The sequence below is a fragment of the Beta vulgaris genome, chromosome 4, assembly GCF_026745355.1.
Source record: "Beta vulgaris subsp. vulgaris cultivar EL10 chromosome 4, EL10.2, whole genome shotgun sequence".
Classification (NCBI taxonomy): Eukaryota; Viridiplantae; Streptophyta; class Magnoliopsida; order Caryophyllales; family Amaranthaceae; genus Beta; species Beta vulgaris.
In genome coordinates, this window is record NC_079205.1 from 60,028,641 (window position 1) to 60,055,656 (window position 27,016).

General features: G+C 34.0%; 3 protein-coding genes across 5 annotated transcripts; 2 read left to right on the forward strand and 1 right to left on the reverse strand.

Annotated features, from left to right (window-relative positions):
* Positions 1–321: 321 nt before the first annotated feature.
* Positions 322–5,006, reverse strand: LOC104890328 (hypothetical protein). Its single transcript, XM_010675769.4, has 4 exons — positions 4,718–5,006; positions 2,896–3,242; positions 2,126–2,460; positions 322–635 (listed from the first exon to the last, which is right to left on the reverse strand). The coding sequence occupies exons 1-4, from the start codon at positions 4,785–4,787 to the stop codon at positions 503–505; spliced, it is 885 nt and encodes a 294-aa protein (XP_010674071.1). The 5' UTR covers positions 4,788–5,006; the 3' UTR covers positions 322–502.
* An 8,535-nt stretch (positions 5,007–13,541) lies between these two features.
* On the forward strand, positions 13,542–16,053 carry LOC104890327 (uncharacterized). 2 transcript variants are annotated; one of them, XM_048643544.2, is made up of 2 exons: positions 13,542–13,701; positions 15,550–16,053. In XM_048643544.2, the coding sequence occupies exon 2, from the start codon at positions 15,556–15,558 to the stop codon at positions 15,898–15,900; it is 345 nt and encodes a 114-aa protein (XP_048499501.1). In that variant the 5' UTR covers positions 13,542–13,701; positions 15,550–15,555; the 3' UTR covers positions 15,901–16,053. The 2 variants fall into 2 exon arrangements, with proteins under 2 accessions (XP_048499501.1, XP_057250473.1); XM_057394490.1 differs by having other exon boundaries at positions 13,557–13,701; positions 15,541–16,053.
* A 3,927-nt stretch (positions 16,054–19,980) lies between these two features.
* On the forward strand, positions 19,981–23,481 carry LOC104890326 (hypothetical protein). Of its 2 annotated transcripts, none has more exons than XM_010675766.4 (3): positions 19,981–20,219; positions 20,804–20,986; positions 23,005–23,481. In XM_010675766.4, the coding sequence occupies exons 1-3, from the start codon at positions 20,105–20,107 to the stop codon at positions 23,112–23,114; spliced, it is 408 nt and encodes a 135-aa protein (XP_010674068.1). In that variant the 5' UTR covers positions 19,981–20,104; the 3' UTR covers positions 23,115–23,481. The 2 variants fall into 2 exon arrangements, with proteins under 2 accessions (XP_010674068.1, XP_010674069.1); XM_010675767.4 differs by having other exon boundaries at positions 19,983–20,219; positions 22,998–23,481.
* The last annotated feature ends 3,535 nt before the right edge of the window (positions 23,482–27,016 follow it).

Sequence of the window (27,016 nt, forward strand, 5' to 3'; positions counted from 1 at the left end):
TAGGAATTGGAACCGGCTTAATCAATAAACATATACAACTTTCTTCCTTAAAAAAAAAATATAACACAAACAAATCAGCCAAAAGTAATTTTAATTAGTAACAGTCTTCTTCATCGATAAAAATCCAGCTTTCAGCCTTTCCATCAATAAACATATTTCAACATAGTTAAAATCAGTGGAGAAAAAAAACCAAGTTTCATCAATGAAGTTATTTGACTTCAGTTAAAATCACACTCCTCAAGGATAACTCGTAACTTCTATATACTACATTGTTCATACGGCGCCCAAATATGCATTAGTATTAAGTCTTGAAAACATTAGTGAAACAAAGATGATAATATTGCGAAACAAAATTTTCATGTGATATATTCTATGTTGTGAACCACACAAGTAGCCAAAAGAGAGGAAAAAAAATCCGAGGATTACAAAAATATGACTAAATCAATAATACTATCTAACAAGGGAGGGGGAGAGGAGATTGATTGAAATCTAGAGGTTAATTTTATCTTACAGCAGCCTTCCTAGTACCCTGAGTGGTTGATGGTCTTTGGTCTGTTTTGGAGTCCAATTGCCTAATCCTAGCAGCGCGTATAATTGCAGCTTGCATCTGTCGTTGGCGGTGGCGCTTCCTCTTACTGCAGTTCATGCAAAATGTATAACCACATTAAGCATATTGGAGAAACAGCAGATAAACAATGGCAAAAGAACAAAGCTAGCATAAATAGCAAGTGTGTACAGGAACGACTCATGGCAATAAAGTTTACAGGAACTCGCAAGAGTTCTCACGGCTTGAGGGCCTAAGGCCTTAACATTCCACCTTAACAACAGGTTAAGTGCTTATTTGGTTGACATGAAAAACAAAAGGGAAGTGGAAGTACTTAGGAACTGGAAAACTATGGGGTGGTTTGGTTGAAAAAACATCTTGGTTGTTCTAGATGGAGCTAGTACCTTAAGTAGAACTTCATATGAGAAATTCTACATCCTGTAATCAACTAACTTATTATTACTAAACAAAAATTAGAAGCATCCCTGTCTGCTTCTTTAGGGTACAAAAGTAAGATTAGAAAAGCAATACATACGCAATATCTTCATATCCATAAATACGCACATCAGAACAGCCTAAACATGCAGGTTCATCAGAGTAGTCTAGCATATCCCACAAATATCATTATATACATGTTCTGTTGTTTAAAGCCTCAAAGAAACATACATGATGTGAAGATAATTGTACAAGACATCTAGAATAATGCAGCAAGGAAAAAGAAGCTGATACTTATGACAAGTTTGTCAAATAGCAGGATTTTTGACTTATTAAATGCTTCAACTCTTTGTTAGTCTGATTCCGAAATTTCCCAATTAAGATAAGGGTCAGAGCATTTCAAGCGGCTAGGTTTTTGAATGTCTTCTTGTCAAACTAATAACTTGACATCACCAGCAAAGCCAAAGGACCAAAATGATGCATTCCAATCACCAGAATATATGTGACGCATATTTTTGAAATTAAGCAGGAGCCAGGAGGAAAGCAAAAGCTACTAAAGAAGTATATGAACAGTACATACTTATTAATTCTCACCAAAAGCTACAAATGTGCTATATCTATTACAAAGATCACGCCAACCATACAACACATAATTAGTGAAGAGATAATCTCTTCTCTTATAATTATTAGAAAGATGTCAAAGTAGAATAAACAGGTTGGCACTGTAAACCCTGCATAAAAACATGCTAGATTTTGTCCAGTTAGCTTCTTTTTCTTTTCTTTTTTCCATTTTTCGTTGTACGTCACATCAGATTAGCTGAAATTGAGGATACTTTTTTTCCCTTTACCGCTCTTGAAAACATAGGCACATTAGATGTTCAAAAGAGACACACGGGCACACAAGCATGAGTAAACATGAATAGTTAGCATCATCAAATGATGATCAGTTTCAAGAATAGATCCACTTCTATCAAGGAAATGAACGGTCTTTGGAAGTAATGCACATGAAAGCATCTAATATCAATATGAACTTACCAGAAAAAAGATCAGATCACATGTCAAGAAAAAGAGAAGGAAAAAAATTAAATGAAGAAAGCTAGCTATAGAAAAAGGCACTTATTGAATGTGAGAAGAAAATGGACCAACCTCATAAAAAAGAGGCCTACAGTAAGTACCAACCCTCCCACTACCCAAGAAACTCGTTCTGCGAATGGCATTTCTGTCACCCACTGCTGGAAATCTTCTAGCAACCCATTGTGCACATTGTTCGGAGAGGTGCTGGTTTGCGATCTCTTCCATGAATCTGCAATGGAATCTAGACTTGCTTGCCCACCGTAGCAAGATGCTCCCTCAACGCTAAGTCCTGCATCTCTTATTGTTTTAACAGAAAAACCTGCTGCACGGCAAAGTTCTGTACCATTATGGAGCCACTCAGAGGCCCTACCACATACAAAGTCTCCTACTCCACAGGGTGAAAGAACCTGGAACACGATGCCTAATCAGGAAACTTCAAGAAGCTCTTGAATATAATTATATTATGCTCTGCAAATCTGTCACTTAAACAATGTAATACGCATAAACAAGCTATATCTTTGTCAAAGTAATTGCGAGGAGTACAGGGGTAAATCTTTGTTGAGGCCCGGACAATTTTCTTAACTTATACTACTATAATATGGAATTTGTGTTATCCAAAACATGTGTTAAGAAGGTTGTGGAATAGTGATTAAATATTCTTATATTGGACAAGAGGTCAAACGTTCAAACTTTGTCCCCCTCAATATTTTTCCATGATTCTCCACTGAATGAATTTGGCAAACCTTGTATCCATAAAAATAAGAAGCCTATTAAAGTTTTTTTTGCCTATGACTACCTATTGTTTCTTTCTATAATCAACAAATCTAGAGAAAGGAACAAACCTGATTTATAGCATCCATAGAGAAATATGCATCGGCACAAGCTCTAAAAACTCTTTCACAAAAAGAGGCACATATCACCGGAGGGCCAGGCTTGACACCAACATCTGGGTCACAAAGAGAGCACTCCAATACCTCCCATAAGTGCAAGCACTCTTGGTTTGCTTCTCCTGTTGACGCCAATTTCCTTATAGACAGCAAAGCAGAATGTGTATGTGACACATCACAACAGGTGTTTCTTTTATACATCCTGCACAGGGTCAAATCTCTAGTGCTTCTAGGAGGTTTCCCTTCTGATAAGAATGGGCGAAAACGACCTCCAGGAGAAACACAGACCCCATTTGATTTTTCTACATTACAATGGCCAGATCAATTAGTACAAAAACCACAATAATGGATTACTAATTTCTGCAAAAAGGACTTGCAACTTGAGTTAAATGCAGTTTAAAGTTTAAAAACTATGATCTTGTCTGAAGGAGACACTTCATTATCCAAAGCCCTACAAGATATTCTATACACATAGTCATATAAGGCATGGCTTTATGGCATTGGCTACGTTGAATGAATCAGTATATCCTCCAGTCCGAAAATAATACAAAATAAATTTATGTTTCTAAGTTCCATGAAAAATATACAATTTATAGATCACACCTTTAACGCAATTACTTCTAAAGCGAGTTAATCTTATTGGCATACAGCAGATGAGGAATGTCATCGAGGTACCATATTGCCAAAGTAAGGCACAAGAAAAATCCAGAACAAATCCTAATTATATACTTCAGAGATCCATCATAGTAACATTCCGTCATCCACTCATCCTTGCTTCAATTGACTAAAAATAGGAACCAAAGCATGTGCACGCACGCACGCACGCACGCACAACGCACACATACACGCACAACACACACACACAAAATAGTGCCTACACACAAAAATAAACATCGACTGAAAGAGAAGAAGAGCATGGCACGAGAGACAACATTTTCTTTGTAAACAGCATTTTGATTACAATTTTACACTGGCAAGAACAACATAACCCCAATGCCTCTAACGAAGCTCCGCCCTACCAGATATACAGCTACAGCCTCAGTTTTGCAACAACCCCAATGCCTCTAAACCAGCCCCACCTCGTGTTCGATATGCAGCCTAATCATTGCAATAATAGAGACCCTATAATCAACTAAACCTATAACCAAGTTCAAAAACAGCTATTTCTCTATCAAAAAGCTAAATAATTGGAAAAAAAAATCCTACACCTTACCTTCTGATTATGAGGATGGCAGAAATCATAATAATAATCTCTGGTGCTCAAATCATCATTATTTAGCAAAAACTCAACTCTCCATCAAACATAAACTTCAGCAATCTCATCAAAAGAACTGGAACCTATTGAAATTACTCAAATATCTAATCTTTTTAGTAGTAAATAAAGTATTTATATACCTAATTACAATACCATGAGAAGTAATCAGCTAATTTCTTACATTCTGATTATGAGGATGGCAGAAATCATAATAATTTCTAGTGCTCAAATCATCATTATTTAGCAAAAACTCAACTCTCCATCAAACATAAACTTCAACAATCTCATCAAAAGAATTGAAACCTATTGAAATTACCCAAATATCTAATCTTTTTAGTTGTAAATATAGTATTTATATACCTAATTACAATACCATGAGAAGTAATCAGCTAATTTCAATATAATTGACCAAAATTAGTAATACCCATTTTGAAAAAATCAGCCTAAAAAATTAGGAAAGAAAAATACCACCCTCTCATCTATATAAAAATAACATAATTACGGAAGAAAGAGAGAAATTACCAGAGTAGGATTGAAGAAGGAGATTAAAGAGGAGTAGCAGCAGAAAATAAAAGGAGTGATCTTGCTTCATTTTTTTTCTTCGACTAGAACAAACAATCGTCAATTTTTGAGAGACATTTTAATTTTCTCTAAGTAGACTTTTATTTTTCTGTGTTTTTATATATGGAAAGAAAGAAGTTTTGTTTTTGGAGTTGTCTTTTTTCCGAGACCGATCTGGAGTAATGTCTAATGGACGTCGAGAGAAGGTAGTGACTACTGAGAAGGCGAAAACTTCGGATTAGGAATTTAGGATGGTCTCTAATCTCTAATTTGAGACTATCTAAGACAAATTTGTAACTTTTATATTGTATTTGTAAGATCATTTAGTTTCATTAGAAAGTTTTATGATTCTATTAAAGTATGGTTAGATAGTAATTTGGATATTAACAAATAGCGTATGAGACTGTATAAGACTGCATGAGACTGCATGATTTAATATTGTCTGTTACTAATATTTTACAATAGAAAATCATATAGGATAAAAGTGTGACAAAAGAAGGGATAATTTATGAACTTGTTTGACAACAACTTTCTAAATATTATTTGGAGGTTGATTAAATCATAGTTCATTAAGTGAAAAATGATGTTTTGTAAAATAGGTTTACGTGAAAATAGTAATTAAGGCTAAAAATTTGGACTTCTCATTAAGATTTAGAATAATATTTAGTACAATGATATGTAGGAAACCTACTATGGAAAGGAGATATACTACATATATAACACTTAGGACACTATAAATTAGTATCCTTAAAAGTTTGTAAGGTTATTAAGTAGGGTTTAAATGGTTGACTAAGTCAAAACTCTAATGATTCAAAATATCTTCAAAATTTTGCAAACTCTTATACTTGGGATGGAAAATCAGGTTCTTTAAGATAAAGATCACAAAAATTCGCGAAATATTGTAAATAGATGTGCATTGAAATCTCGATAGTGTTGCTTTGATCTATGAGGGCGTACATGCCACGCTAGCTGCTAGCGTGAAGTTCATTAGTGTTGCGAGTGGTCGGCGCGAATTTGGGAGGCATTGTTGTGATTCAATCGCGACAAATAGTTGTGATCACAACAAGCAATTTGCGAGTAACATTTGAACAAGTTGTGTATGCTTGTAATGACTAATATAACTTGTTTTTAATTTTGTGCGGTAATTAATCAATTTTGCCAAGGTTTTCAATTGGTACAATAAATTGTAGCAACTATAAATACTTACTTAAATCTTAACCCTATATATTTATAGACTCAACTTGTCCATCGATTTTGTTGACCTTAAAAGCATCCCAAAAAAAGAAAGGTACCTTTCATGAAGAAAAACAGTGAACGACTACATCAAGTTAATAACATTTCCGTACACTTCATCTTCAAACCTAAGGAATGGCTTCACTTCTCTTTTCTCACTTTCGCCCTCATATAGTCATATGCTCATGTCCCAACTTTGTATTCTCTCAATTTATTACAATAGTTCCATAATTTGTTTTGTGCATGTCCCAACCTTTTTATTTTCGGAAATATAAGGGCTACATATAAGCCTTAAATACGATACATTTCCTGAAATAATATTTTTGAATAATTAATTACACAATCACACGTCAATCGATATAACTAATGTTTATTTATTGCTTAATATATCCATTTTTAACTTATTATGTGTAGCCATGAGGATTACATATAACATTCCCCCCCCCCTTTTTGTAACTTATTCAATAAAAAGGGTTCATGCTCTATTAGTTTCTAAAATATGAAAGTATAATTTAAGTGATAATTTATAAGAAAGGTGTATTAACTAAAAGTACATAGGTCCTTATTACCATACCGATTTTGATTATTTCAATGTATTTTTCTTGATTTTCAAGATTTGAAAGAATGGTAAAATTTGTCATACATACACCAATCATCACGCGAGTAGTTGCAAATTATTACTATATATCTCTTATTATTGTGAATATATAAAAATATAAAATATAATTTAATTTAATACAAATTCAATGTACAATATTGGTGACCGAAGGAAAAGTAATTATTTCATATTATATAAGTTATAATATTGTAGTGATGACTCATAACATGATCTTCAACAAATAAATAAATTATATTCCACTTCACACACTTATAAACACTTTTCTCCTAAGTCCTGACCCTAAAAAAAGCATAAGTAAAAAAAGTGAAATTTGTAAAAAATAAAAAGTAAAAAAAAATATAGATAGATATAGGGGTGTTCATTGCGGATGTCCGATTCGATTTGAAAATTTGGATCGGAAAAATTGAGATCCAACAAATTTCGACTTGTGCCAGATCGGATATCCGAAATCCGGATTCATCAGATTTTTCCGAATGAAAAGTTCATAAAATAAGTTTTGGGATTGGATACCCGACTCACAGATATTTATCGGATATCCGAAAAATTCCGTAAAATTTCCATACCAGGATAGTTTCGGATATCCGAAATTGAAAATTTCCGATCCGCAACTGATCCAAAATATGAAAAAACTAAAAAACGGATCGAGATGTAGTATGTGAAAAACCGTATCGAATCGATCGGATCGGATATTTATGAACTGCCCTAGATATATGATGAAGAGTTGAAGATACAAAGAAAAGAAGATCAAAACCCGAACCCTAACCCTAACCCTCAATTACAAATTCACAACTTCCATTTTATCTCTAGATTCATCCAATTCAGGCTTTCAGCTTGCTATTTAAAAACTTATCTACTTCTCACACTCGATTTTCGATTCTTATCTTCAGGTAATCTTCCCCCATTTTCAGGAACAGATACGAAAACTGAACAGATTGCGTGCAAATTAATATTTTTCGACAAGATTGATAGTTCGATCTTCCAACAAATTTGAAGGTAATATAAGAGTAATTCTAGTGTAGATTAAATATTTGGATCTTCCACATATATGCGCAAGAACTTTTTTTTTTTTTTTTGGTTCACTTGTAAGTCACTGACCTGAGTTTAATGTCAATGTCAATGTCTAACAAAGCAACAATAATATTCAAGGAAGAACTTTTGTTTTTGTCGTACTACATACTACATTATCTATGGTAAACAACTAAACATATATGTTAATGAAATCTTTGTTTTTCCTTGTTCTTTAATCTGGGTTGTAGATTGGACCAATATTAAATTACAAAGAAGTATTATGAGTTGAGAATTAAGATGTCATCCTAATAATAATGCTTGACTCACATCAAAACTTGTGGGATATATATCTGATTCTGTTCTTTATATCTATTCAAGTCAGCCCCGTTTCTGAGATTTTGGAGGCCCAAGGGCGAGGCTATATATTAGGGCCCTGATTAACTCCAAGTTTTTTGAACGTTTTTTTTTTTCGGTCTAGACCAAAAAATAAACAATTTTTTGGTCCGAAATTTTTGAAAGAGACGTTAAAATAAGGAGGTAAGTACATATGATTATGGAAATATCATGCAACTGACATTTTGATATGAAAAAACAACTTATAACCTCATACTGACAACAAATACAAAGGTTTGACGTTCAAGTGCAAGATATGTTGTAACAAATTTCGATGATTTGTTGTTCATTGTTAAAGCACAAGGATGGTTTTAAAAACTTTGATATCAATAAGATTTGCTATATGGTAGAAAAGTATTATCCAAAGGATTTTAGGAGCAAAAGAGGTACAGTCTGAAGGATCAATTGTAACATTTCATTTGTGAAGCGAAAGATGATGCCAATATGAGAGTAATTAGTCTACTTTGGAGGAAGTTTGTGAACAATTGGCACAACTGAAAATTTAAGCGTATATAGTCTGAACACTTTCTTTTTAGGTTTTTCCCAAATTAGTTTGAACTCTTCTATTTTTTATTGGTCCCATTATTAATAATTATTGTAACTTTTATCAATAAAAAGTTAACCAACTTTCAATCTGCTCTAATAAAAATACCCCAACAACTCTTATCACATCTACTTTTTAATAAAATAACATTTGATTAACACACTACAACGTATCACTTTAAAATACGTGTCCTAACAAGTGTTGTATCTTTCTGGGAGGAAGAGAGTATTTTTTGCTTGATAAATTAATACGCCTAATTTTAACTCTTCATGTGTCAACAATTACCACTGAAAAAACATTCTCAACCATTAAAATCACGAAGATAAGACTGCGTAATAAAATGGAGGATGAGTTTTTGGCAGATAGCTTAGTTATTTATAAGCAAAGGAAAACTTCCAAGAGTTTTAACACCAAGTCTAAAATGGATGATTTTAGGTTTTTTTGAAAAGTCTTACTTTAGTTTTTTTTTTCCAATAGTGAAATGATGACCCTTGTAGTTTTATCATTTTTACATTTATTTTATTCCGATATTTTACACGAGAGCAAAAACACTCAAAAGCCGCGGTAAAAAGAGTGCGCTTTTAACATAAACGCAACTCTTTAATCTACCGCAATAAAAGAAAATTAAGCTGAAAACAAACTGGATACTGTTACGTAGTGTAAAACTAGTAATTAATATCACAACTCCCAAAGATAGGTTCTAAAACTGGATACTTGTGCAACAATGATTGACTCGAATCCCAATGCAATCTTCTGATCAGCAACCTGCAAAAAAGGGACCCACCCTGGAGGTTTGGGTGGTATTTCCCCTCCGATGCTTAAGTCAGATATCAGGGATGTGAAGGAACTTTTAGAGAGAGAAAGTAGAGAGAGAAGAATTTATGACAGAGTAACAGTACTATGCTCTGAAAAACGTACGTTTCACCCTGAAATCAAGGACTATTTATACTATTTGAAATGACTGCGGTGCCTTGATGTCACCCTAATTTGGGAGCATCTGATTGGCTAATCAAAGTAGTGGGACACGTGGCAGCGATTGATTGGTCAGCACACCTCACTTTCATATAAAGGTGCAGATCATCTTTGCTGGGCCTAAGTACAATTTTTGGGCCATGAGAAGGACCTTTAGTACGCTTTCTTCAGAGAAACGTACTTTAAGGCCTGCCACTTTCTGGCCCTTTGTACTTTACTCTTCTGCACATATGCCACATGTAGGGCTCTGATGAGGCCACGTGTCAGCTTGATAGCCGTTGATTTTTAGGCTACAACATTTGCCCCTTAAAAGAGAGAGTTATTATCTTTTAGGCGCCAAGACGGTTAATCTTCCTCTTTTAACCGACCTGGAACTGCCCTTCTCTTTTTCAAAAAAGAGGCGCCACTTTGCCGGTCTCCACAGGTCAACCCCTATGAACAACGGTTACTTTTACCGGATGGGGGGTCATTTTCACCCCTCTATAAATATGGCTTAGTCGCTCCTGGAATCATTTTAACATTGCTGAGAATTTTCTAGAGAGAGAGACTCTGCAATTTTTACTGAGTTTTTAGAGAGAGAAACTACTCCCGTCCAAGCTCTTGCAATTGTCACTTTGCTCGTCCGAGGCCTCGAGTCGTCTTTGACATTTGTCCGAGCTCTCCTCTACAGGTATATTCTCAACTTTCTTTCTTGCTTTCACACATATTTTAAGAAAATGAGCTCGTCTTCTTCATCAACAAACGCGCGCTCAAGGGTTGGTACTAGCCCTAGAACAGAGGGCCTATCTTCTTCGGCATCTTCTAGAGTTGGACCCATCTTGGCCGGACATGCATTCTTTTTCTTTTCTCATGGCCGGCAAAGTCAGACGACCCAGTCTTTACCTGTGCAGGGTAATCTGGCACGCGTCAAGCAAAAGCTCGTATCAGATGAGGAGTTAACCTGCCGGCCTCCAGCTTGGAAATGGAGACATCTACTGGACGGATTCACGCTGACGGAGAGCGCGAAGTCCAAAGTGCTCGTCCAGCAACCCCAAGTCCTTCCCCTGAACACGTCCAGGAGGAACAAGAAATTATAGGCTCCCCAGATCCCAGCCCGTCCATACGTAGGACGGTCTCGGATGAGCCAAAGACGGCCAGCTCTTCCAACCCTGCTAGCGATTCAGAGGAGCCGTCGACAACTTCGTCTGAAATAAGACGGCGGCTAGGTCCTCTTTCTGACCCTAGATTTATCCTGGCCGATAACACTTGGCTGGGACGATTAGGCTCGGACCTTAGACCTTTTTTAGTGGCTATACCCATGCCGGGCTACCTCTTCGTTCTTCCTGGTCGAGAGGATACCATATTTAGTGCCCCCCAGGCCATTTTACCGTTTATCGCCTGGCATTAGATGCCGGCCTGCGCTTTCCTCTTCACCCTTTCATCAGTCGCTTCTTCATTACTATGGCATAGGACATAATCAACTTGCCCCAAACTCCTGGCAAAACATCCTTACTTTTCTGGTCGTTTGTAATTTAAAAGGAAAGGATCTTTCTCTGGCCGCCTTCACTCACATTCATTACGTTGCCAAGGTTCCTAGAACCGTTGAAGGAAGCTGGCTGAGTGTATGCAACCGTCAAGGATTCTTGACGTCTTGGGATAAGACATCCAAAATGCACTCTTGGAAAGGTGAATTCATCTTCGTCCAAGCGCCCAGTAAAGCGGTTGCTAATCGGCTTCGGTATTTTAGCCGATCCAACACTAACACTGGACGGATGGCTTCGTATCTGGAGCTAGAGAGTAATTCTGCCGAGGAGATGGTGGAGTACTTCCGGATTTCGGAGTACTCCATGGAAGACGTCTCTTTCAAGGGTCCGTGAGAAAAAACTTAAATATTAATTACTTTAGAGTTTAGATTGACTCATTGCAGCCTCATTATTTATGGTCTTCAGGAAACTCCCATTGACTCTTCCTACCAGCTCATTCTTAAACTAAAGAGATTTTGTTTATAAAACCTTTGTTTTATTGCAAACCATGAGAAAAAACAACTTAGATGATGAAAACAAGAACCTACTCCCAAAGCTCTTATTGGCAAAGCTCTTGCCATGGATAATTTGTTGCATAATAGGCATAAAAGCGAAGTAGCTAAAGGTGAAGATAAATAGCAAAAGCAAGTTAGAATTTTTTTTTTTTAACAACAACAACAACGCCCCAATGCACATGTAAATTATTGTTCATAAACCACCTTTCCCATCTTAAAAGGGTAGGATGATACATAGTTTATAGTACTACGTACATCTTTTTTAAGTTGATACTCCTTGCAACTATACAAACGTTGTTCAGTCCGCCTTTTTACGATCTCCAAACCATCATATTATTGTTTTTTATTAGTAACTGATAACATCTGCAGCATAAGAAAGACCTAAACAACACATTTGAGTATGGAGGTATTATCACTAGTCTAAAAAAAATTAATAAGAACAGTAGAGGACAATAGAATCAGATAAAATAAATTGACAAAAATTTAGAAGTTTGCAAATTAATAACTATCATCAATGTTAAAAGGCATACGCACCTAAGGATTGCATCTACCAACTCCATATATCCGCCTAAGATTAGATAAGTAAGGTAAAAAATAAGATAAAAGTCATAAAACTATTTCTAGAACCAAAATTATCCTTTTATGCATCAATCTGATTTATATTGCCTCTCTTTTTGACTCTAACCATTTGACCTTCACCTGGAGCAAATGAGAATCATTGGGATGTCCTTCTATAATACCCTCAGAGGATGTTTGTTTAGGGGGATTAGGGGGTGGGAATGGGATATTATATCCCCATGGGTAGATATCCCATGTTTGTTTGAGGGGATATCTAAATTCCCATGTGAAGGGGAATGAGATTAAACCCCTCTTATCCCACCAAAATAAGACATGGGAGGGGGCAGGTATTAAGGAGGGGGATTATTTCTAGTTATGTTAAAAGACGAATTTACCCTTCATTAAAATATACTTCACCAATATTGTTTGCTCTTCTTTTACTATCCTTCATTAAAATGGGTAAATTTGTAATTTAGCAATATATTCCCTACTTAAGTACCTCATACCAAACATGGGATAATAATATTCCCAACATAATCCACTAACATACCAAACAAGGGATTGGGATATATTTAATGACTTCCCCTTCTAACTCCCATTCCAATCCCATCCTCTAATCCCCAAACTCCCAATCCCTCATACCAAACGCCCCGCCAGATTCACAAAACTCAGTAACAAACCAACTCATGGAGCCCGTCACAATGGGTTTTCCTTCACAATTCTTCAAAAAAGCCTCAAGGATTAGATAACCACCTACAGGAATTACATCCCTTAGCATAGCAAACAACGGAAAATGAGAGGAAAAGGAAAACTATTTTCATGGAAAATATTTTCACACTACCAAACGGAGCATGAATCCAACTGATTGTAACTGAATTGAAAATAAGATGGAGAGAACAGGCTAGGAATAATAATCCTATTTATATGATAATATTTAGAATTCTAACAGAGCATCGATGTACAATAAGCTATTACTAGTCTCATATGCATATTTATGTTAATGTATAAGTTCTACTTTTTAATTGTTTGAAATTGCTTTAGTTAGATTAGTTTCATTTTCAATCAAAATATCTCTTTTAAGCATATTATTTTGGAAAATATTTTATGTGTAATTATATCTTATTATAAATTAAACAATCTTAAGTTTACTTATTAGTTATTACACATAAATATAGATCAAGAAAGAATTGAATATTTTATAGTTAGCATTTTTTTAATAAGTAAAGGGTAGAATAGTAATTTTACAAGACGACACCGTAGCTCATCACTTTGCTTATATAATAGAGATAAACTCGTCAATTTATGTTACATTTTCGGGTGTTGTGCATAAAAAAAAAAGAGTTTTGCTATTTGACGCCCTAAATTTTTTACTAACGCCCTAAATACATTGTATTTTTATACGGTATTTAGTACTTTACTTTTTTGTTCCTTAAACTACATAGGTATATATATAGCCTATATGCGAGTAACACTCCAAAAACGCTCACGGTGCCGGCGCCCAACTCATAAGCAAATTGAATTCCTTTAGAACCTCTGGAATCTGGAACCTCTCATATGTCATACGCAAAGCTCGAATTGCAGTCTGCAGAAGCTCGTTCCAGGTTCTTGTTTTGTTCCTTAGATGAATCTACTTGTTTTGTTGCGGATTTTGGTGTGGAATTGCGATTTTTGAGATCTACTTCATGTGATTATTCATGCGATTGGTTTTATGCTATTTGTTTCATGAATTCAACTTATTTTTTCTTTCTCATACATGCTATCTCATGTTTTTAGTGATAATTTACATGTTATAAATTATGACTCGAGTTTCTGGTTTAACTTCTTATCTCATCTTTGTTTCATGGAAGTAAATGATAAGAAAATTTATGTTACAATTTGTAGATGCGCATATTTGTGTTCACTTGTTCTTGTTTAATTTCATGAGATTAATTTTTCAAGTGTTGTGGCTGGAAATCAGTAATGAATGACCTGTCATCCCCGGGCCCAGGGCGGCCGCCCCTCTTGCCCTGGCTCAGGGACGGGCCTGATTCAAGTTGAGTCTTAATTTTGAGTTGTAGTGGAGATTAACATTTCCGACTTTCTTAGTTTCGAGCCAAGTTGAGCTTGAGCTCGAGCTCGAGCTCGCAATTCATTGATCCAAGATCGAGTTCGACTTGCATACAAGATGGAATTATCTCTTGGTTACTGGAGCATGTATTGGTAGTATCAGTTAGCCTATTTATTCAATAGTATAAGTAAGATAATACTCAGGCTGAATTATTTGAATGGAAATGTACCGGATTGTTCGTAGTTGTTACAATTGTTTACTTATAAGCAGAATATGTATGGGAAGTGAAACATGCTAGTGAAATAGTACAACTACTAGAGAGCTCCAACGTTATCTGAGGAGCATAGGGCACTACTGCATTATTAGAGATTCTAAAAAGTTCCGATCTGATTTGATCATATTAGAAAGGTAGACACCATTATTGTACTGATTTCTTGATATTGGGTATCTGATATTTCGGGTATCTGAAATCTAAACTGCTTATCCTGGACTTGGATAGATTGCTAGTTATGAAGGTTGAAGAGCCTGGAATAAAACAATGGTGTTTTAATTTTTTGGGGGTAAATCTAAGCTGGAAACCTACTGAAAAAACTCCTTTCAAAATCAAGATTTAGGATCCCTTACTGTATTATTCTCCAACATCAGGAGTCTTGCTTTTGCATGTTGCCAGAACCCACTGGCCGTATCTTTCCCTTGTCTCACATTATCTCTGTCTCTCCCTCAGCGTCTCCCACTTTCAGAGTTTGGTTAAAATTACGTATTCTTGGATTTTCAGGTGTTAGGACTTGGGTTGGATTCATGAATATATCTATAGCCTAGACTTTAGAGCCGTGATAGGTGGTTAAGGCTATGAGAAGTTATGATGTAAAGTTGTTGGATTTGGTTCAAAGTTGTAAAATGATGTTATGCTTGGATTAGAAGATGAAGACTCCACGTTTTTAATGGCTAATGTAGAGTATTCGGCCGTGCTGTACTAGTAAAATCCTTTTGTAAGTTGGACGTCTTTAATGTTTTGCTGGTAATTTTTCTTACAATCAAGATGTGATATCGAATAATTGTTGGATCTGATACAAATTCTGAAAATTGCAACTTCTGTATGTTGGATGTAAAATCCAGCAAGGTATGTGGCTGCCAATCTGCCATAAATTACCTGATGTTCACTGTTCTAATATATTGACTTCAGTTTAAGTCATATAGGTGATGCATAGTACTAGGTAGAAATGTTTGATCATGATAATGATTTAAGTTTCTGCATTATGTAAGTTAATTATTGTATGTTCTAGCTTCATTAATATTACTTGGATTTGCTTTTCGTTGGATATCTTCTTTTCAAATTTCAATCCCCAGAAAGTTCAGAGACTGTAAATTTCATCCTGGTAATAAGTTGCTCAAGTCATTGCAGGACAAGATGGTAATCAAACCCCCAATCAGAGCTCCAAGAATTACTGAGTTTCTAAAGCCATATGTGCTTAAGATGCACTTTACAAACAAATATGTTCATGCTCAAGTCGTCCACTCTCCAACTGCCACAGTAGCTGCTTCTGCAAGCTCACAGGAAAAGACCTTGAGACCAACCATGGACATCACACGGGATGTTGCAGCTGCTGCAAAAATCGGAAAAATTCTTGGCGAGCGCTTGCTGAGTAAGAACATTCCCGCTGTTTCCATTTTCTTAAAGAGAGAACAGAAGTATCATGGTAAGATTAAAGCAGTAATTGATTCTATGAGAGAAGCTGGTGTGAAATTACTTTAATGTTGGGGCACCAGTACTGTGTTTAGGAATCATCTTAACTCTTTTAAGTTACTAGAACTTTGATCTAATGTCTCTAGCAGCTCTTCTACTCTGATATTTGGAAAGAACACATTTCAATCCTCAGTAATGAAGTCCGGGAATCCGATTCAATCATGCATTGACAATCTTCAATGTTGCGAAACATAATTGAATTAAGGTTGTTTATCGCTACATGCATTGTTTGTTCATTGTCGAGTTAAAACTGTCGAAATGTATAGGGACCAGTAGAGCTGCATAATGGATCGAGTGGTGGACCTGAACTAGTTAAACTCATTCAGACTTTTCTAACATATTTTCTTTGGATGAACAATTCGGATAATAGTAATCTATAAGAATTTGGCCAAAAAATGGAGAGGATATTGTTTTCATTATCTCATTACAAAAGACACAGGTATGGCTTCCTGCATTCCTCTGATAAAACTTGGTCTGTTGGACCACTGGACCAGGACATTTATACGTGTCATCTGCCCCTTGTGAAATGTGAGTGTGAAGTGAAGTTCCAAATGCAGTGCACCATTTAGATATCGTACGGTATGAGGTGTTTTGGGCACATTATAGCCTAAAAATAAGTTTTAAGATTGAAATTATGGGAAATGAAATAAGGCATGAATGTTTGTATCAAGAAGTATTATCTTCTTTATTTGTGGACCTTGGACTCCATGCATCAATTATTTTCTTGGCTAATATGGTTCCATCAGAATCAAAGACTTAGGCCTTGTTTGGTTGTATATAGGAAGTCATACTTCCTAGGAAGTTATTTTTCCCATGTATTTGAAATTCCTAGGAAGTGTAAAATTGTGTTTGGTTGATAATGGGAAGTAGAACTTCCCATGGGAAGTTCTACTTACCTAGGGGGACCTAGGTAAGTAACTTCCTTCATTTTGGAGGAAGTAGAACTTTCTAGAAAGTGCAAATTCCCATAATTTTGCCAACCAAACAACTTCATATACTTCTACTTTCTAGGAATTTGCACTTCCCATGATTTGTTTTGTCAACCAAACAAGGCCTTAAAATGTTTTAGTTTCACATCAACATTTAAAGCTATGCAAAATAAGTACTCCCCTGTTTTAAAATATAAAACATTCACGTTTTATGAAAATTTGCTTTAACCACAAAATATCTCTCAAATACGATAAATAAATATTATAAATTTTATACCGTTGGATTCGTCGTAAAAATGCTATAATAATATTATTTTTAAAATTTTCTATCAACATAAATTGAGAGGCGTGCCTTATATTGTGAAACGGATGGGGTAATTGCTATCCCTTTTTTCCGGCTAGACGTTATTCTAAGAAATATTTATAGTTAAACCAAAATGGTGAAGGGCATGTATATTTTTTATTGAAATATGGAGGCATGTAATAGAACCCAAAGAAGTACTTTCTCTGTTTCTTTATGAATGCAACATTTTGACTTTTGCATCATTTGTACATATCACTTTGATCGTGTTTTTTTAGGTAATGTATACAAACATAAAGGATCATATAAAATGTTATATTTGTTTCAATGAATACTTTTATGATATCAACTTTTTATAATTTTTACAAATATATACTTAGACATATTGATGGTCAAAGTTGTGCGTTGACAAACGTTAAAATTAACTGTTTTTTTATATTAAAAAACGATGATTTTTTTTTTATTGATTTTATATTAGAGTTGATTTTAAATAGTAACATGGTTATCAATGTAGACATTTCGGAGGCAACAACTAAGTTTTAGAGAATCTAAAATATTTTTGTTGTGATTGAGATATTATATGGGACACGTATAATATGCAACTTCCTTTTCAAGTCGGTTTTAACATTTCATAATCTCTCTTTGTATTCTTTCATCTTTTTCCTAATTCCGCTTATCCGGCCCCCCTTCACACGACAGTAGACATGGACAGAAGTGCTGATTTGATTATTTATTTTTTAGGAGTGAATTATTGGTAGCTTATAATATAACGAAGAAGGGGACAAAAACAACAATCAAGTGGATTGTATAATGATGTTCTTGATATTGGTTTGTCCATGAAGTTGCCTTACACATTAATCGCTAACCTAATCAGCTAACCAATATCAATTTGCGTTTGTTTTTGTTTCTTTTAATCTACGCAATTTAACTTTCACACTTGTAAATATATATATATTTTTTTTTATCATCAACAAATAAATTTATAAGAATTTGATGTTTTGATTATATATGTTGAAATTCACGATCTCACATCTTTATATTTTTCATTACGTGTAGATCAACAATGAATCAATGATGATCTTATTAGAGTATGTTTCAAGACATTTTTTATTACGTACATAATTTCTTTTTGCACAAGGGTCAAGGTGAGGAGAGATGAAAGCTATAAAAAAAGAAACTCCATGTGTAAGAAATAAAGAATATATTACCAAAATTAGAAACGATGTAAGTAATACAAAATTTTCAAAAATGAAAAATGATGCAAATAATTAAAACGAAGGAAGTATATGCAAAATGTTGTATTTCGTTAGTTCCTTCGTCCCTCAAAGGGTTGCTTGTTTCTTATGGGCATATAGTTTTAGAAAGAATAATACTCCATATGTCCCGTAATATAGTGTTTGTATTCGTTATTGAGTATTTTTATACTATCTTTATTTTTTTAGTTGTAACATTTGATTATTTTAATACACTTACAAAAAAAGAAGTATTTGTTGGAAGTTGCAACTAAAAAGGACGAATGAAGTATATTATTCTCTTTTTTTTCACATTTATCCTTTGATTTGCTTACAAAAAATCGTGCTACCATAATTTGCTCATTGAAAATAGATTCGTTTTCTTTGTTTTTCAACCCAAGGATCGGATTTGTGGAGTACATTTAATAATTTTTCACTCATTATTCCCATGAAAAATGAAAAACGAAAAGCAAGTGAGATGATAATGCAACTCAAATTTTAAGCAATAAACTAAGGGCGTGGTTTGACACAAGTTTTTTTAAGTAGTTTTTAGTATCTTGATTCGATCAAAATACTAATTAGAAAAAAATATTCTTTGGCAAGGTACAAGTAGTGTTTGTCCAAAAGCTATAATTTGTAGTTTTTGGGGTAGCATTTAGTGGTGTATAAATTGTTAGGTTAAAAGTGTTGTTTGAGTTTTTAACTAGTTTTTTGTTAAACAACTATTTCGACAACTTTTTTTTATCGAACATCAATATTTCATACCGCTATTTGGACAGCTAACAACTAACAGCTACACACCAACCACTAACAACAACCAACTACTCTCACGGTTAAAAACTACCACCACAACTATTGTTGCCGAACATGTCCTAAGTATTCGTAAAACCAGATTTTTTAAAATTGCATCAAATTGCATCGAGCTAAACTAAAATAAAACGAATTTAACTGAATTATCCCAAAAAAAGCCTAATAATACGGACGCAATCGCAAGTGTTGAATAAAAACGAAACCAAGAGCGTAAAAATAATGACTTCTCGAAATTTCCATAAAAATGTACCATCTTCAATTCTTCTCCAACACCCATTGAAAACTTCAACGTAACAAAAGCGACTACTCTACTACTCCCATACAAAGGCGGCACTAAACAGAAAAATCTAAAACCAAAACAGTGGCAAACCCTCGTAATTATCCACAAATCAAACCCTTATTACCATCAACCATGTACAAATCAAGGGACAATTCAGTCTTTTCCAACTCAAACAAATTGTCCCTAACTCACGTGACAACCCCACCAATCCCTCTCTACATTGCCACGTTTACAAACCTTATCTTATTAATTTTCTCTCCACGACCTGAGTTCGGATCCTCTAGAACCAGTAGAGTTGTATTTGAGCCGTACATTTTAAAATTAAAAGCTCATATTATGAAAGAGAAATATAAAAGGGTGAATTTTGATATAAAAAAATAATAGAGTTTTTTTAAAAATATATATAATCCATTGATTTTTTATTCAATGATTGATATTACTTAAACTTGACGAGGATCCAAACACACGCATGACGTCATCATTTAAATCAACGGCCACGATTTTCTCTCTTTGTCCTTAAATACAACTCCTTCCATTTCTCTTTCTCTCTTGAATCCCGATCTTTACCACCGTCTAATAAGCATCACTCTACGTTTCGTACTTTCGTTTCGTTGATTACTAATCTAACGTTTCTTTTTTTTGTAAAAAAAAAACGCCGATCATGGGCCTGTTGGAGAAGTTGTGGGATGATACTGTTGCTGGGCCTCAGCCCGATTACGGCCTTGGACGTCTCCGGAAATTCAATACTTTCAACGTTCGCCCTTCACCTTCTAAGGGTACTTTCGGCATTTTATCAAACTTTTCTCTCTCCTCCAACCATCAACATGCATCATTGTTAACAAAACAAAATTAAATTAATTTGTGTTCTATTAATTCATTAATTAATCTCGGAGCTAGTCTAATTAAGACTTTGATTTTTTTAGGCTAACAGTTTTAGTTCAGTTTAACTTATTTCAGTTCAGTTTAATTAGAAAGAATGGAGTCAAACTGTCAGATAAGAAAATGAATTTGATTAGTTGAATATCCCTATTTTTGAACTTATTTTTAATTTAATTCAATTCTGTTCAATTTCGTCAATTTTAATTCAATTCGATTCGGTTAATTTTTGAAAAGCTAATCGTGTAGCAGATCTTCTAAAAAAAAAAAGTGTTGCTTCGGTTGACGGGATATTTCAACAAAACCCTTGTAAAATAAAGTTGGTCTTCTTACTTTGTTAAGGGTCTCGCTTGAGAGAAAAGTGTCCTAACTTTCCTCATGTACTACGAACAAAAAATTCAGTTAATTTCAGTTCAGTTAATTTTCTCAGTTTAAAAGAACGGGGTCTAAGTATTAATAATATATTGTTGGTGTGGCATGGCAGAAATGGAGGGAGGAAATAATGGAAGATCATACGGTGGAGATGGAATATCAGGAGCGGATAATCAGGAGGAAATGAGAGTGACGAGAAAAATAATGATAGTGAAGCCACCGGGTTATAATCAGGGAGCTGGATCTGCACCGGCATCACCTGCGGGTACTACGCCACCGGCGTCGCCGTTTTCCGGTGAGTTTTTTTGGTTTTCTCTCTCCTATTTTTGTATGTGATTTTACTTGAATGTCCTTGTGTTGTGTATGATGTGCATGGTTTTTGTTTGTTTTCCAGTAAAGTTGGAGGAGTGAGTTTGGGATCTGGAAAATTCTGTAAGGGTAGTTTTGACATTTCGGTAGTGGATAGTGCTCGTACTGTTGCTCAACTGCTCACTCAGTCACTCACTATAATTTAATTATTTTGACTAGCCGTCGTTTGTTTTTCTAGTTAAGTACAGTTCGGTTAGTTTTTTCTCACAGTTTTAATTTAAAAATGCCGATCTTTTTCTTTAAGATAATTTGTTTGTTTTTTTTATTAGATGGTGTTAGGGTTAATGGAGTATAAATTAACTACTTCTGTTTTATATTACTCATTTTACTTTTCAATTTACGGATTTTTAGGTAATTTTTGGAGAAGAAAGAGGTAGAGAGTAATGAGAAAATAGACCCATATGAGAGGAGAGAGATAGGGAGAGTTTATTTCCAAAAAGAAAGTGTAGCAAGTAATGTAAAAATTCTTACAATAAAAAGTGTAGTGAATATTATAAAATGGAGGAAGTAAATTCACCTGTTTGTGATATTCATAGTCCATGAATGTTAAATTTTATAACAGTAAAAAGATTAGGTGGACACTAAAATCATAAAGTCTAATAGAGATCATAGGTCTAATTTCTTCACCTTATTTTCAGTTCTTATGAAAAAAATAAATTTAAATAAAGTATAATAAATTTAGGACTCGTCCGTTGTCGTTTTCTGTTTCTAGTCTTCAATTTTTCTAAAAACAAAAAACAAAATATGCAAAGTTAAAAACATAGTTTTTTACTTTTCAAAATTACCATGTTTGATATAAGTATGACTAATTTTAAGTTTATTATCTTCTTATAGCATATGACTTTTATATTTATAAAACCAAAAATTGAAAACTTACAGTGATATCGAACAAGGCTTTATAAGTAATGATAAGTTTAGAAGAATCATTTTTGGCCCTTTTCTCTTACAAAAAAATATTGCACTGCTTATTAATCGGATTGATAAGAAGTGTTTTATATGGGTAGATAGTCCAAAGTGAGTTAGGTAGGATGTAACTTTCATCATTTACTTTTCTAAGACCCCTTCTCATACGGCATTAGTCACAACAACGTTAATAATAATGTCCAATTAATTACTTATTAAATGTTTGGTCATCCTAAAGACCTAACTTTGATGTAGACATGATCATTGATCATTATTCATTACTTACTGAAATGTACTTTCAATCTCATTGATTTTCACTAATATGAACTTATATGATTGTGTTAGCTAATAGTGTCATTCATCTCATTATGAAGATATCTTTCCTAATTCGACCTGAAAATAGAATGAAACATGCTTGGAAGTAGATTTAGGAAATTAGAATGAAATGAGACATGCTCGGAAGTACATTTAGGCTATAAAACACAATTTTTCGAGCTCGAAACTTAAAGTACTCTAAAAAATATAACTGATTATGACTTAGATGATTTGAGAGGTCTACATCTTTGAGTTTCCTTAAAAGATAAAAATATATCTCTTTTGGTTTTTTGTCAAACATAATAAGGAACACGAGTTGTAGATATGAGAGGTTTACATCTTTGAGTTTCTTTAGAAGATAAAAATGCATCTCCTTTTTTGTTTTTTGTCACATAATAAGGAACACGAGTTGTAGATAAGACTTCTGAGTGTGGAATTTATTAGTATAAGATGAATCGATGACTATTAATTGAAAACAAACATATGGATCTGGTTAATTAACTACTTATAAGTTGTAAAGAAATGGACATAGTGTTGAATGTCAAAATACGTGAAAGTCAGTTACTAATAAGCTATAGCTAGCAATGTGAAACTCTTTTCTAGTTATACTACTAATTCTAGCAATGTACCCCTTTTTCTTAGTGGATCTGATTCATGTTGGTTAATTGCAAAGATCTACAAACTTAGCTTAATAAATGGTTATATAAATTGCTTGTTAGGAAGCAGATCAGGAGCATTCAGCTTTCGAAGGAGATCTATGTCAGATGCGAATGAGAAGGCAGCGAATGAGGGCAGAGCCGGAAGCTCTTCTCCTCCTTAGGATGTCTGATATCTAAGGCGGTAATAACGAGCTAAGGCTCGACTAATCTCCCATACTCAGAGAGCTTAAGTGATGGCGTTTCACACTTCACTAATGTCAGCCTTTGGCCTTTGCCCTTGTTCATGTATCATACTATGTATTAAGTGTATGGGCTCTTCTGCTCTTGAGTTTCTTGTGGGTTTTCATGTGATATGTAAGGTTTGCTACCTTGTAACATACGGCATAGGCCCGTAGCGTTTTGGTAGTTTGTGATAGAGTGTTGATGCTGGTGTCAATGTTACCATAATGTTTCTTTGCTTTACAGTGTTCCACTGTTTTTGAAGTTTTGTACTTCTTGTGACTTGTGAGTTATGAATGAAAAACGAACATAGTTTGTTCTTGTACAGTTCTTGTTTGATCTTAACATGTGTGATTTGGAAAGAAAATCAGGCTTCACGTAGGAAATACTTCTACATGAAGATTTAGAACTTTTTTTTAAAATGTAAGATGAAAAGTATTGGGAGATTTTCCGCATGAGGGGTTGCAACTTGCAAATACGTCGATAACAAGGATAGATAACAAGGATAGAGTGTAAAGCTGAATTAGTTTAATACTACAATGTTCAATTATGAAAGATAAATTTACTAAATGATCAACATTTACGATCTAATTTGCTACTTTGTTAGCCTCATAGACCGCAAAGGTTTCTTTAATAGGATATTTCGTTTGTGAAGGATGCTACTCTCCATTTCATTTTGATCTACACACTTTGATATTTTACACTATTCACAAATTTCACTTTGACCATCATTTGTGATTTATACGCGGATGAAAATATAGTCATGTGAGATCTTGTTAGATTCATTATAACATATATTTTATTAATATGTACTTTTTATAATTTTTACAAATACAAAATTAAAGATTTATGTCCTCTAAGTTTTACATTGACATGCGTAAAAAGTGTAAGTGTGTAGATTAAAATGAAACGAAGGGAGTACTTTAGAACATGGTTTACTAATAAAAGACTAATCAAAATATTTATTTTGATATATTTCTTGTGCGTATTTATAACCACATAAAAGCATTTGAGTTCCCTTTTCTTTTCTTTTTCCTCCTAATTGAATTCCATGGTAAAATTACTAATTAGTTAGGCATCTTCAGTAGGTTTGATTTTTGTATAGTCTACAATAATATTATAAGGGAGAAAATGGCAAGTGTTATATACTTGAGTCTTATATGGTTTGTCATAATTTACAAAAATTTTAACCATATTTTCCTCTTTGTAGTTCAATTTAGATTAAGTAGACGATTCAATTTGTGTCACAAGACTGAATTTTCTCACAACATGATCTTTGTGATCAATGTCTTTTTGGGAAAATTGATCCTTAGGGAATTTCTCAAATAAGAGGAGTTACTATAAAATTAGGTCAAACCTTAAAGATAACTTAAGAAGTTTCCCATAAGTTGTTGGCATTCTTTGATGGAGAGAGGATTGACAAAATTAATGGATTGCCTTCTCAAATAAGCTCTTTATACTGTTTGCTAGGTAGCGTGTCAATAGAGTAGATTATTCCAAGACCGCTCCTAAATTCAGCATTTTGAATATAGCTGTTTGATATCTCTTGTAAAATGACAACCAAGGCCTGCCATAATTACAACTAGTTTTCTATGCACGCGATGTGTTTGGGTTTATTCTTAATAAATTTCATCAAAATATAGTTGTAGAAGTGTGATTTGTAATTATTGTTATACAAACTACTGTAATCTATTAAGTTTTTAGAAATTGAGATAAACATTTAGATGTAAAGTTTTATAGTCAAATTAAATTTGTATTTTTTATTTATTGAGTAGCCATTTTTCTCATTATGTCAAGTTACTTTATTAATGCTTATTTAGTTTATTATTGAAAATTTTGACCCATCTTTAAATTAGGAAAGGATATAATTATACAAAATATAAATATCCAATTAAGTATATATATTTAGCTAAGGATAAAAAAGACATTGTATTGGGGGACACCATAGCTTCCCCTTGGCTTATATAATAGAGATATGAAGGTATCATTCAGCGTTGAATAAACTGGCCGGTGATGACAAATAGTAGAAGAAAGAAGATGAAGAATCAATTACAAGGGACAAGAGTGTAGCATTTAGATTGTTATGTACTCCATCAAAGAGACTTGAGGGTTGAGAGAGAAGTTTGTTAACAAATAACAATTCTTATAATCAAATTAGCCAAATGAAAGGAGGGTAAAAGAGTGTCAATATAGATTCTTGCTGAGGACATATTGCTCCAACTTTTTGTATGTGATTAGATGACTCACCATAAATGATCGTTTGGGCCTTCCCTTTAAATGTGTAATTGTCTAGTGGGCCCTAAGTGCTCCAACTTGTTTGTTCATAAGATGGCTCACCAAAAATAATCGTATGGGCCTCTAGTAGAAATGTGTATTTGTGTAAGGAGATACCTTTTATGTTATTTTTCTTCATTCAATACATACATGTATACTGAAGTATGAGGGTGAAGGATAGCCTAATGGTTAGAGGCTTAGAGCTTTCCTCCGGATTCTTGGAGGTCCTAGGATCGATTACAAAAAAAATTCTCAATAAACCATTGATAAAAGAGTTGATAATATGTATTAAATTTTTGCTTGGATAAAATGTTTATACCGGTGGAAACCAAGTAAATAAGGAAAAGTTAAGGAAAAAAAAAGAAAACAATAAAAAGGTTAACTTAATTTTTTTAATCACACAATTATGATAGATATTAGAATGAAAAATGTTGAATAAAATATGACAAATGTTATAAATGATATTTTTTATATGTATCTAATTTATTCCTAATTTCCAAGTCTTGTTTAACATTAACTTGCTATTATCACGAGGCTCAAGAATTAAGAGGGTAGAAATATTTCATATATTTTTTTTTGGGAAGGAAAATGCCTCCTTAATTACTCATTATTCTACTAAATATAGGCTTGGGGTATTCAGCTATGTAAATAACTTTCTTCCCTTTGTAATACTTTTTTGAGCTAAACAACTATATTTCTTCTAATTCTTATAATTTTCTATTTCTCATAGAATTTTATGTCAGCCAAAGAAGTATAAATTGTACAAAAAAGTAGTAATTCGAACCTACAAGTCACAGCGCGTGTGTAATTCAACATGATGATCAGATGATGATCACTAATAAGTTTATGTAGCATTGAATTAGGTAATTATCATAAAGACTTGGCTCAATTAGCTTCTCTTACCTAACATTCTAAAGGTATGAGGCTCATATCTTACCTTGTCAAGTGAGGATAATCGAGTGTGGGGATCTTGTTCCCCCCTCCTTCCCTCCCTCCCAACTTCGAGCTGTCTATCCTATTAATATTAAACTAACAAGTCGTAAATTCAGACCCTCTTTAGTATTTACCATTGAACTAAAATTACAGTCTTACATAAGAAAGATTTTCCTAAGAGTGCCAAGAAAACAACAAAGGGGATAAAAGAAAACAAAGAAAAGAAAAGCCAAACAACACTTGTGAGTTGTGACTTGTACCAAAATGAGGAATCAAATCTACCTAGGGACTCAGCTTGCCTTGCCTAAAAGAAGCACAAACTTCCTCGACAACAATGATCATACATACACCTCTTGCTCAGTTACTTCCTCTCATCTCCAAATTAATCAAAATCTTTGCTTCCACACGCAACCTACCGGACCCCTTTTCAAAGATCAAATGCTATACATCGTTCATGTTTCCCCTCCAAAATATTTTTACTTCTATGCATCGCCATACATTAATCACTTTTTATCCATTAGTCAAAATTTTGTCATTGAAGAAGTAATTGCATACATGAAAATGTCCATGACTATTTTTTGGTGGGTGCACGCTTCTAGGGTAGTACGCAAAGTTATAAATCATACCACCTTATTTTAGCTCCATTATTTTGA